This window comes from Rhipicephalus microplus, chromosome 6 (assembly GCF_043290135.1).
Source record: "Rhipicephalus microplus isolate Deutch F79 chromosome 6, USDA_Rmic, whole genome shotgun sequence".
Lineage (NCBI taxonomy): Eukaryota > Metazoa > Arthropoda > Arachnida > Ixodida > Ixodidae > Rhipicephalus > Rhipicephalus microplus.
Window position 1 is genome coordinate 173,853,802 of NC_134705.1, and position 12,931 is coordinate 173,866,732.

A 12,931-nucleotide genomic window follows, 5' to 3' on the forward strand; every position below is an offset into this window, starting at 1 on the left:
CGAGATTGAATCCCGGCTGCGACGGCTGCATTTCCGATGGGGGCGGAAATGGTGTAGGCCCGTGTGCTCAGATTTGGGTGCACGTTAAAGAACCCCATGCGGTCGAAATTTCCGGAGCCCTCCACTGCGGCATCTCTCATAGCCATACGGTGGTTTTGGGACGTTAAACCCAACATATCATGATATTATAGGTGAACATAGGCCCTGTACCTTGGAGGACAAAGTTCAGCCCAGTGTAAAGCTACTAAGGTAAAAGAAAGACAAGCAGTAAAGGGGTATACGAAGCAACACAAACGGATCTGATACAGGAATGGCGTTAGTGGTGTCCTGAAAAAAAAAAACACGATAATAACAATTTTTGTCAAACGGATACATTATAGACCAATCTGAGGCAACCTAATTAAAACATCTGTCACCTCGTTGAAACAAGAGCGGTTGTCTGAATCAGTTGCCGCCCTCGAGGCAGCAACAGTTACAGTGTTGCCATAGACACAACCACTGGGTGGACGTGGCCTACTAATAAAGAACTGCCCACTGACTTCTTCGCGACACGTGTGAGGTTTCCTGTGCGTTCAACCGTGTTGCGAGACTTTGTGCGAAGTTTCATGGAAAAAAAAACACGCAAATAGCTGAAGAACACCTTTCATCTCCCCCCATCCCCATCCCCTCTCAAAAAGAAACAAAAAGAAGATCGTGCGGCTTTTCGACATTGCTGGTATAGATGTCGTTTGCCAAACATTGCTTTAGTCAACGAAAAGTTATCTGACTGAAACATGGGGCCCACACCTCAGTGTGTGACAGCGGTAAATGATCATGTTTACCCACTCGCCTTACTGCGTCTCCCAAGCGTCCAATCAAGAGAAATAGAAAGGATAGTAGACAAGCAGGAAAAATAAGCCGAGATATGCAGGTGAAGGGCACGGAAAGGCGAGTTGTTTGAATGTCAGGCCACTGACGTTCGACGTCCACTCCTACGTGTGCACGATCTATGTAGACGTTAAGTAACGCCAGATTGTAGAAATTTTCGTGGGCCTTCTCTACAGCACGCACTTACAATCATGTTATAGTTTTGGGACGTAAGATACCCCATATTATAGTGGCGAGGAACAGGAAGAACAAGCGTTTCTGCGTCTGTTTCTGCGTGTGCGGTCTATATACCTTCGTGTTCTGCTGGGGCTACCTATTGTTTGTTTAAGACGGCACTGACTCACGGTAAAGACTCCCTATCACAATAAGTCGTCATACCACATCTACCGGGGTAACTAGAATCGACGGCCTCAGCTTTAAATTTCACTACCGAACGTCGCCAGCTGCATCTAGTGCAACTATTACCGACGCTGAAAACAATCGGCCTGAAGCCACCTTCGATTTCACCACCTGTGTCGTCGTATAGCGGCAACATGTCCCTCCAGTTGTTAGCTCAGCAGGAGAGACTACTCGAAGACTAACACTTTCAATCAATGGACGAGTCAGTGAGCACTACATTCGGGATGAGCCGGTGAAACTGTGTGCCGTTATCTTCTACCTTGCTGATGTTGCGGACAATCGGGATGCGCAGTGATGAGCGTCAACTGCAAACCTGGTCTGCCTGGTTACGCAGTCATGAGCGTCAACTGCAAACGTGGTCCACATGGTTCCGCAATCATGAGCGTCAATTACAAACCTAGCTCGCCTGGTTCGCAATCATGAGCGCGTCAACTACAAACCTGCAGGTCTGCGTATGGTTCCGCAGTCATGAGCGTCAACTGCAAACCTGGTCTGCCTGGTTACGCAGTCATGAGCGTCAACTGCAAACGTGGTCCACCTGGATCCGCAATCATGAGCGTCAATTACAAACCTAGCTCACCTGGTTCACAATCATGAACGCGTCAACTACAAACCTGCAGGTCTGCCTATGAGGCTGCAGTCGTGAGCGTCAACTGCAAACCTGGCCCGGCTGGTTACGCAGTCATGAGCGTCAGCTACTTGCATGGTCCTCATAGTTACGCAATCATGAGCGTCAACTACATACATGGTCCGCCTGGTTACGCAGTTATGAGCGTCAACTGCAAACGCGGTCCACATGGTTCCGCAATCATGAGCATCAATTACAAACCTAGTCAGCCTGGTTACGCAGTCATGAGCGTCAACTTCAAACATGGTCCGCTTTAAAGAAAACAATAATCGAAGTCGCTGACCGCCCCATTTTAAGAAAGATTCGCCCTGATCGAACCCAACGCGCAGCAACAGACGTGGAAACTCTTCCTCTTCCTCACTATATTATCACTATAACTACAAATGCTGCTATAGTGAGTTTATATGTGCATATTCTAGACTTTTGTGTATCCTCGGATGTTTCTCAGAAATCCCTCACTCGCGCTTCATGCATCTTCATAAGCTCGGCCGCGTTCGTTGCAGCTCGCTATGTGCATCATGCGCCTGGAGGCATACAACGATACGAGCCCGTACCCGAGCTGGAACCGTGTCAATTCGTGCAAAATCTTTCGCAACGCATCCCAACGACAGGTGTGTCGAAAGTGCCGTCGGGCCCGCTTGCATAACGCATCGTTCGCGCACGCAGAGTATGACACACACACACAGCGGCTCGCGCAAGCCGCTCCACTCTTCGAGAAGTGACAGAGTCGGCGCGTCCCGGCGTTGTCTGCGAAAAATTGCTTGTCGTGCACCGTTCTCGCGGAGTTCACGGATGGCAACTTCGCGTGCACACCCAGTGGCATACAAACGAAGCGCGCCATGCAGTACCCGGAATGCGCCAAGTATACTATAATATCTGCAGTTTACCGTCCCGAAATCACGATATAACCATGAGAGACGCCGTAGTGGATGCCTCTGGCAATTTTCACTATTTAGTGTTTTTTTTAAACGTGAACCGACATCGCAGTGCACACGGGCCTCTGTAGCAGTTCGCCTCCGTCGAAAGACGACTGCCATTGCCGGAAACGAACCCGCGATCTTCCGATCAACGGCCGAGCACCGTAACCCTGTGGTGGACACGCATGAACCTTTGTCCAGGACGTCGTCGCTGCTATACCGCTGGCATAAGCGTGTGCAAGGGAGGGAGGAGCTATATACACCTTTTCACAGGAAGGAAAAAAACACCGCCATGATGGGCTGTGCGCGGGAGTACAAAGGCTAATGGCGCAGCGTTGTCAGTGCATTTTCGAGTTGTCGCGCCAATTTGCACAGCCCAAGAGAGGGCTATGGCGGCGCCCAGGGAGGCATTTATGAAAAGGTTAACACCTCGACATAATGGAAAAGGGGCCCCTGCAATTCGAAAGGACAGACGGAAAGTGAGCCCCACGCATTGACATAATAGGCACGGGCCACTGCAACGAACCGCTGGCGCAATCGTGTGGCGAGTAGGGGTTCGGTTCTTTCCCGGAGCTGCTGAATCAGTGCTGGCTCAATCTTCAGCTCAAAGCCGCACGGGATGGCAAGATTTGGTTGAGCCGTTTTACTATTATTTTGAAAGTCTGAATTTAGGCGTAATATTTGTTCTATTCAAAAATGCACATGCAGGTTTGCTTCGCGTCTTTAAAGTCCAGTAATGAGCGATGGTGAAGTCGACGAATCCAGCAGTCAATCAAAGTTGGGTCGTCGGCCAGGCCTGAAGCCTGTTGAGCGAAGATGACGGGGACGGCTTAATTGTAGACCCGCGCAGGTGCACTATAAGTCTGGGGCAGTTACATCCTGGATTGGGGCGTTGCAAAATTATTTTTATTTTATTTTATTTATTTATATAAATAAAATAAATAAATATTTATAATAGATAGATAGATAGATAGATAGATAGATAGATAGATAGATAGATAGATAGATAGATAGATAGATAGATAGATAGATAGATAGATAGATAGATAGATAGATAGATAGATAGATAGATAGATAGATAGATAGATAGATAGATAGATAGATAGATAGATAGATAGATAGATAGATAGATAGATAGATAGATAGATAGATAGATAGATAGATAGTGAACTTTATTATGGTCCTGAAGAGCCAGCCGCTACAGTCCTACAGATGACCACTGGCGCGCTGTCGGCTAATCAAGCAAGACATTGACTTTTTTTTTGCAGAAAGTTATTTGACACCAACTTTTTTGAAAAATACCCCTTTAATGAGTGATATTATGGAACTATCAGGACAACTAAGGGGCTAACGCTGTTTAGTGATCCGCAGACTCCGCGAGCACACCAACGTGTCTACTGATCTGAAATAAACCAATTCTGCAGGCTACGGCCACTTGGCCCCGTCGACGGCGTGGGGCCGCGTGTTCTGCGTGCTGTACGCCGTGGTGGGCGTCCCCATGACGGGCATCCTGCTGGCGGGCATCGGGGACCACTTCGCCCGAGGCATGGTGCGGGGCCTCAAGAGGGCCCGGGGACACCGGGCTCCGCGACTCGCGCTCGCCGCCAACCTCTGCACATTCCTGCTCCCCTGGCTGCTCGTGTTCCTGCTGCTTCCGGCCGCCGTGTTCATGTTCACCGAGGACTGGTCCTATCTCGAGGGACTCTACTACTGCTTCATCACGCTCGCCACCATAGGGTTCGGCGACTACGTGGCCGGTACGTAACGCTGTTTGGACGTTATAGTGGGCTTTGACATCGCCTTAATTTCAAAGGCTGCATGTTTGATACAGATACAAAAAAATTGCGCAATTATGAAGAGCGACAGCGTATCATAGGGCGTTGTTCAGTCTCCTGCCCTCTAGGTACGTCTTCTGTCCCGTACTCGTACCCGGGAGACTTGTGTACCTTCGCAGCCAAAGTTAAGTGAGAATTAATTCGCTCACAATCCAGCCCACTAGAATGACACACATGAGAACAAGTGATTGTCCCCTGGGTGTCTTTCTAGTGCGCTGAGTTTTTGTTGCGTAAAGTAATTTTTGTCAGTATGCAACAACTATGCCCTCAAAAGGTCTAAAAGTTAGTCTATACTGTGAGTCTCTGATGCGAATACAGCAGGTATAGTTTAACCTGTCGGTGCACATTCATGATATACACATGCACGTGCGTTGTTCAAGTCTATCGAAAAATGCCGGCACTCCTTTCACCAGCGGATATATATCGTTTGGTTATCATATGCAAAAGACTGTATATGTTCATACATCATACGAGATATGAGACTTCTGGATATGGTGTTACGGGACCCGTAAAAACTCATTTGTCAAATATAGGAGAAGAAGTCATTCCTCTCATATTTTCGCCGAACAGCAGCACTAACCCCTTTAATTGACCAAAGACCGAATTTAATATATCAGCAGGCATATGCATACGTACATTGTAACCAGTTACGTCAAGCGCATCGAGAGGCTATTATGTACTTGCAGTGGCCACCTTGATGGGAAGTGTGGCGCCAGGCCTTTTACATGTATGCACGCTCGTTCTGGTTCTGCATGACATTTTCGGCCCATGTCATCATCGGCACACTGTATACCGTTCCCTACCTTTAAATATTAGCCACGTACAGTTGTTGTCCCAAAACAGCCTTGTTTTTTTTTCTCTCTCTGTGTCTTTCTATAACTGACAAATAGTGACGCGAAGTTTCTGTGAGAAACTACGGCTAGAGTCTATGCGCATCGGCGTAAGCGATGCTCGATCATTCATTTGAAAGCGGTGCCACTTTTTTCTGGGAACCAAAGCACCATCTATTCTGCCCAGGTCTCCGAGTGCGTGCGTATTGCACGGTTTCACTGTTGACTCGGCGAAGGTCTGTTTTACAGGTTACTTCTAAGAAAAGCTAAAGAGGCTAGTTCTGCGGGGCAACACTCAGAGCCCACTGTCGCTTTCCCGTAAACATGACCGTGACCCGAGGGTCCGAGAGGCCCGGCTTGCGAGTGTGACATCAACCGCAACAGCCACGGCAGCCACCACCGATTGATGTCCCTTGGATGAGGGCCTGTCCAATGAAAACAACACACGCAGACATATACACACGAACACTTTGTGGATCTATAGGCAGTACATACCGACTGTGTCCGGTTGCGAGCTGTATGGGGAGAAGATAGATTTTTTTTGTCATTTGCGCGTGGGATGAGTGCGTACAGACACGCTGCTCGTCGGAGACCGGTCACCGAGCGAAAGGAGTGCGTCCCTGGCTCAATTCCAGAGGGTCCAGAATAGGCGACCGCTGGCGGTTACGTGTCCTCGCGATGCTTTGAGTGGGATGGGGAGAGGCACTCCATTGGCAACACGAATGCCGGGCGGCGGTGTCCTTTGAAGCTTCGTTGCCGCACCGTCTGTGCGACTGAGCGTCTGTTTCGTTGAGAACCGTCTGGTAGACGCCGTATTCGAGCAGACTGCCATAGTAGAGTCACGCGCGTTTCCCAATCCCGCTCTCCTTCCGAGACCTTGGCCCCTACAAAGATGCATCTACTGCTATATCGGGTACTCCGCTCTGCGACGTTTTTAGAGCGGTATACCTCTCTCAGATTTGGGCATCGCGATAACGAGCGGTGTATGCCCGGTGCACGAGTGGAATCAGCCGTGGTTAAGAGAGGCACAACGAATTAGAACACTAAACGCAGCTGTATTAAGTTCCGATTCGTCACGCATAACACGGGGATGAAGGGGTTAGCTTAATTATCTGTTGTACATTTTTTTCTCGAATAGTGGGCAAGTTTCATGCCCACGCTCTTCGAATTAGAGCGATGGCGTCAACCTGGACGTCAGGTACCACCGGCGACAGGAGTATTGATGACGGAGGACGGTTGATGACCGTCGGTGGAATTGTGGCCCAAGTTGACCTACTGAAGAGCACATCTTGTTATCAAGGGTGTCCATGTTGATGCGCGCCTTCCATCCTTCGTTGAAGGAACGAAGGAAGGATTGCAGAGTAACAGTACGAAACACGTTGTGGATGCACGAGGTTAGCTTAAATTTCCGAAGTGGCTCAGGCCTAGAGGCACCGTAAAAGAGTGTTCCGAATAATATCGACCAAAGGGGGTTCCTTAACGTGCACCGACGCCGTGCAGTTCGTGGTCCTGCAACGTTTCGCATCCACTGAAAAGCGACGCGCCTCGGCCGGGATCAAGCCTGCCTCCTTCAGAACGACAGCCGAACACCGTAACAAGACATTCCGGTGTCCTAAAGATTAAGGAGAAAAACGAGGGCTCCTTTTCCAGTATACTGCTGTAGTCTGCGTATAAATTTTAGTGCCCTACATGAGGGGACTAATATAAAATCTCAAAAGCTTGGTAAGCTTCTTGTTGGGTCTGTATTTTAGACCACCAAAGAAGATTCTAAAGGTAAGGGTGTGCGAACGTGGCCACTAGAAAGAACTTAAAACAGAACAGAGACCACAGACACAGTCAAGACACCTTGACTTATTTCTGGTGTCTTGATTTGCACGCCCTGTGTTTTAGAATGAGTACTTACCAACTATTCCACCTTTCTGTTATTCTAAACCAACATGCGGTCCCGACGAGGACTGAGGACAAGAAGGAAGGACACACCAAAATGTGCTGTGGTGTATTCTTTCTTCTTGCCTTCGTAGTGGAGTTGATATCGTCCTCGTATATGTCGTCCTCGTGTATGTGATGTCCTCGTAGTCACGTAATAGTAGTTCTGGCACGCTATTAAATTTCGCTTTTCAGCATTCAACATACACACGAACAATAAACAAGAGGGATATAGACAAGCGAGCAGATCATTACTTTTGATTTAAAATTTTTATTCGGTTGATGGTTTTAACGGTGCGAGCTGAGTTTTGCGACCAAACCCAGTAGAATAGTTTTGTATTGTCCGCCGTCGCTGACTCTTCTGCAATCTGAGTTGATGCAGGCAGCTGCACAAAACACAGTTTCATCGAGGGTTTTCATCACTTTCGGGTGATCACTTTCCCTTCTTGGTACTATATTTATCGTAGCCGACTAAACAAGCTCGCCTCGTTCTTGATTTAGTTTTCTCTCGACCAATGTGTGGGCTGCTGTATTGTCACTTGGATTGGCCTGGATTATCACGTGACGGTTTCCCACATTTTTAATCAGCGTCACTCCAGCTCGTAGACAGTGATGACATGGGCCTTTGGAGAACAGATGCGCATCGCGCAGCGACACCCCTGACCCACGCTTTTGTTGCTGGCTAGTTCAAAGACGCTGCTTGCACTGGCCGCAGAAAGGGACGTGAACTTGCGTTGGACCAGTCGCATGAACCCTTAGCACAGTTACCGATCTACGTGTCTGTTTCGCAAACACAGTATACTTTAAAGCATCTCGAAAGCATTCTTCTCACATCCGCTCCATGGCCATGTCACTATCTGCATGCGATCCCCCGATGCTACACAGATGGTCCCATTGGAAACACAGCACCCGGTTTTCTTAAATTGAAGCCTGAGGTGCCGCATGGTCCTTTTACGCAGCCTTGGGGGTAGGCCCAAGACTTTGTGAAGCGGGTGTCATTTCTAACAATCGAAAATTGCTGCCCGTATACACACACGCGCGACCACCGCATCCGCTGGCGCGTGGCTTGACCAGCAGTGTCCGTCTTCCTGCGCGCCCTTAGGCCAAGAGCAGTCGTCACAATTGTCTAAACGTTGAGCCAATCAGGCGAACGAGCACTTGCGCAATGTTTAATGGTGGTTTTGGTCTGTACACTGGACACAAAATCATGACGTGTATGCTAGTGGCAAACATTTCATGTTCGTGTGTTTAGTTTCCCGTCCTCCGTTCTTTGAACTTTGGTTTAGCATGCTGGTTACTGCCGTAAGCGCAATGGAGATCAATGTGTCGACAAAGAGCGTAATGCAAACGCAGAACAAAAGTTGGTAGGACCCATAAGGCTATGTTCCAGTAGGTTTTCTTCTTTCTTGATCTATGTCCTATTCTTGACCCTATTTCTCCATGTGTTCATATTTCTTGTGTGCTGTTGTTCTCCACACTGCAGCGGCTAGCGGTGAACTCATCACTGGCTCGTTTCTTTGTGTGCCATGCGTCCAAAGTGGCAGTTTTGGGAGAATTCATTTCCCCTTCATTTATTATTCTCAAATTAGAAAGAAGCTGCAGAGAAAAATGAAGGAGTTCGGAAGTACAACTATCAAAGAAACTCCGTCAGTGTGGTTGGCAACCTCCGCTTTTGCTGCCGGGATGTTAATTGTTAGCCATTGGTTCACAAAGACCATGCTTTCTTAAAAAAACTGTGGATTAGGATTCGGGCTTGCAGAAATGTCTGATTCTTGCGTTACGGTGACTTCAATCATCAACCTGCGACGATTATTTCTGAACGAGCCACTGCAACGAAATTTCGTTTTGGTTAAGTTAGTTGTCAAGTGTAGCATATACGTCACTAAAACCATCTCGGCGAGGTCATAAGGCTTGTAATGGTATAGTTTTTTTTTTTGTCAGCGACCATTAAACAGCACATGAACAAACTACACGCGCACCAGGTGGTTGTCGCTATGACGTGGGCCCAGGCACGACACCTCCAAGATTTCAGGCTTTTGGGCTAGTTGGTCCGGTACGTGGCAATGAAGCAGTGCTGAAGACGACGGAAGGGGACAGGACGAGGGCGTGCCCCATTCCCTGCCCTCTTCCTTGACCGCGTGTTGTGAGCGGTGTGGCTTCATTGTACGAAGCCTTCGGGAAGCTACATCACCCGCTTATCTCGGAGGACATGCTGAGGAACCGCTCGTTCTTTGTCATGCCCTTTTCATGCGTCACCGGCTCTAATGGCCGGCCTTGTTTTGGGGACTTTATGTAAAGAAGCAGAAACTAATCGAGGCTAGCGAATGCCAAAGTTTAGCGCGTATTCTCATATTTTCGCTCTTCCAGAGAACAGCAAGCCTCTGGCGTTTGTCGGTTCCTCGTGAGTGCGCGTACGCTGCATCACGTTACTACTAGGGTCGACGCAGTCTGTGTCCATCGTCAACCGGAACACACTTTAAAAGGCCCGCTGTTAGGGGCCCGCGGTTGCAGCAGTGCTACAGCTGGCGCACTGGAAAACAGTCGTGTTACTCATCACCTTCTTTTGACAGTGTGTCAGCAGCAGCCGTTTACTCGCTTTACATTTTTCGTGATTTTCTTCGGTTTAGGCTTCCTTGGAACTAGACGTCGTCGCCACTGGCATCGGTTACCGTCGTCAGCCACTCGACTAGCCCGGCGGTAAATTTATGGGCACGCTCGATATACCTTTCCTCAAAGGCGGCTGCTCTGTGCTCGACGGGCTGTCAGAGTCCATTAGCGTGGCATGCATCACCGCTCTATATAACAGCCGCTAAATTGCCTCCGGCTTCCGAGCGTCCCTCTGTAGCTCCTTGGTATATAATAAGTGACAGCTTGTTTGTGGCATCATGTGACGAGCGTCGCCCAATCACAATGAGAGAACGCGTGACACGGGGAGGCGGAAGCCAGCGGACGTGCTATTTCTGAGGTAGGCACGGATTTATCACATCTCCCTTCGTGATTTTCGTTTTCATGCTGTTGCCTATCTCGCACCCAGGCGCCTACGCTGGTATACCCTCGCTCCCAGAGACGCCATAATTTGTTTGGAACTGCCAAGACGCACCTCGCTATAGCATTGCAAGCAGTGGCTCTGAGAGTTTAAAAAGCGAGAACGCGCCTGTTCACGCTGTGCCCGCTTATAAAATGTCCACTGGGTACCACTGCACTGTAATCTTATGCGGCAACAACCAGCGCGAGAGGAAGAGATTGCCGAGCACTGTCTGTCAAGTTCACAGCACATCGCGGGAATCGTGTCGGTGCGGTGTTTTGCGAATTCACAGATTTAATCGCAATATAACCGCAATAGACAATAAAAACTACAGGCCCAGTAAAGTGTACGAGTACGTATACTTATTGCGTTTATTGAAGTGCGACTCCAGCTGTGCCACTTTACAGCAGCGATTTGCGTGCAGTATGCCTGTAGTATGTGGCACAAAACTATTGCCGTACTCTTTCGCAGGCCGCATGTCAATAATAGGATATACGTATTACGACTCACCCGTGGATGCACGCACCACGCATGTTTACTACAACTGTAACGACCTACTATCGCGATGCAAAGAGACGTGAATAGTGCGGAAATCGTAGCTTTCGACTCGGTCGAACATGCCTTGACTGCCCCTATCGGTGAATCGACATGTGCTTTCGGCCGGCGTCAACGTAGCATTCTAAAATCTTGCTCTGGCTGGCACTTTTGCACCGCGTGTGTGTTCCGAGTGCCCGGCAAGACTGGCAATTGATACACATGCGGTGCATGAGCGTAAATTGGAGCCAGATTCTAGCGCTACGTTGACGCTGGCTTACAGCACAAATTCTGCCTTGTCACAGCCAAGGCACGCGTCGGTTAAAGCTTTCCGCTGTTCGCGTTTCTTTCAATGGGATAATACGTACTTAATGAAGTTGCTTCCGCAGTCTGCAATGCACGTGCTGCAGACATCCCGGACTGTCGAGGAAGGTGTCCTCGATCTTTCACGAGAAAACAGCACCAAATTCCAGCAAAGGAACAGTGCGAAGCATTCTTACAGCCTGACTCGGGTTGTGAAGTTTCGCGTTTGATTTGTAGAGCGTCTGCTCGCGTGGTAGTTCAGGGTGTTGCTTCACCGCGCTTGCAACATATGGCACCACGCGCTTTTCAATATGGCAGCAAGCACTGAGTTCACTGTGTTTTTGTGTATAGACGTGACAGAGAAGAAAAAAAAACACTGCAGGGGAATAACTTATTTTACCTACCACATATCCCCAAACAAGACCTATTTTTGCGTTAAACGAAACGTGAGAAGGTCGATGACATCAACAACGAAAAACAAGGGGGTGACGCCACCTAGGTGTTCCCGGGCCAGATGGACGCTACGTCATGGATTTGGCCATGTTTCCCCGATCGTATGTTACTTTTCTGTACAGAAAAGATGGTGATTGTGTTGTGTTCTAATATAACCAAAAAGTGAAACTGGGCCAACATTAAGACAGAGTGTCACAGTGAAGTAGCGGATTAAACAAATTAACCTTCCCTTGTCTAGCCATAGGCGAGAACTGATGAAGAGAAGTAGCATTGACATTTCAAGCTTTTCACTTTTTCGCTTCAAGTGTTCTTCAGAAAAATAAGGAAACTTCAGTTCTTAACGACTGAAACTTGTGATGAGTCGTCATTTTAGGAACTGAAGTTCTCGGTGTCTTGGCGCCGAGTCCAGTTGCCTGTTGACTTTCTTGGTGAAGGGTACCAGCAGCGGGCATTGCGTGGGCTCAGCTGGGTCCCTTTCTGCTTCTGGAGCTGTCTACATCCCCCCAATATAAGTTACCCAGAGTAGGTTGTTGAAACCGCCGCCACAGAACTGACAATTTTGTGAGAAAGTGACATTTATAAAGATGAATAATCTGTAAACAGGGGTTGTGTCGAGACGACGTTTCGGTTGTCTTCCTCAAGGCTAAAACAGAACAGTTCCTAGTCTTGAGGAATACTAGTCCGCTTGTCAAAACGTCGGGTCGACACAATCCTTGTTTGACTATTTTTCATCGCAAGTTTCCCCCTCCTATCGTCTTTATATTAAAGGTTGTGTTTCACGTGCTTTACCTTACGGAATCTACTGGAGCCTTGAAAATCATAGAATCGAAGCGCTAGGAGAATTAGAACGGTGGTTGGGCCGGAGTCCAAACATCGTGAGTCTGCACTGCTAGCTTAATAGCCCACACGTGGTTGTACAAGATGCTCTTCTTCTCGCAACACCTGTCCCCTACCAGCGGCACGACACAGGAATAAAAGGAGCACACCTTTGCCAAGAGAGACGTGGCCACGGTAAACGTGTGCATACGAAAACAAGGTTGTTCCTTCGGCGACTGCGGGCTCGGGCAAACGTGGCGCTCTGACAGCGGGAACAGGCGGCGAGAGCCGTAGTTAAGCGAGAGCTGCAAACACGAGTCGCTCTGTTCCTGTTTCTGTCAGTCGAGGCCGTGACAGAGTCATCCGAAAGGTGAGACGACTTGAGAGTTGTGGTGTCG

General features: G+C 48.6%; 1 protein-coding gene across 1 annotated transcript in view; it reads left to right on the forward strand.

Moving 5' to 3' along the window:
• Positions 1-12,931, forward strand: part of LOC119167131 (open rectifier potassium channel protein 1) — a 124,753-nt gene that overhangs the window by 76,816 nt on the left and 35,006 nt on the right. The window contains exon 4 of the mRNA XM_037418559.2: positions 4,236-4,568. Coding sequence (XP_037274456.2) covers positions 4,236-4,568 — 333 coding nt within the window. The remainder of the gene's footprint in view (positions 1-4,235; positions 4,569-12,931) is intronic.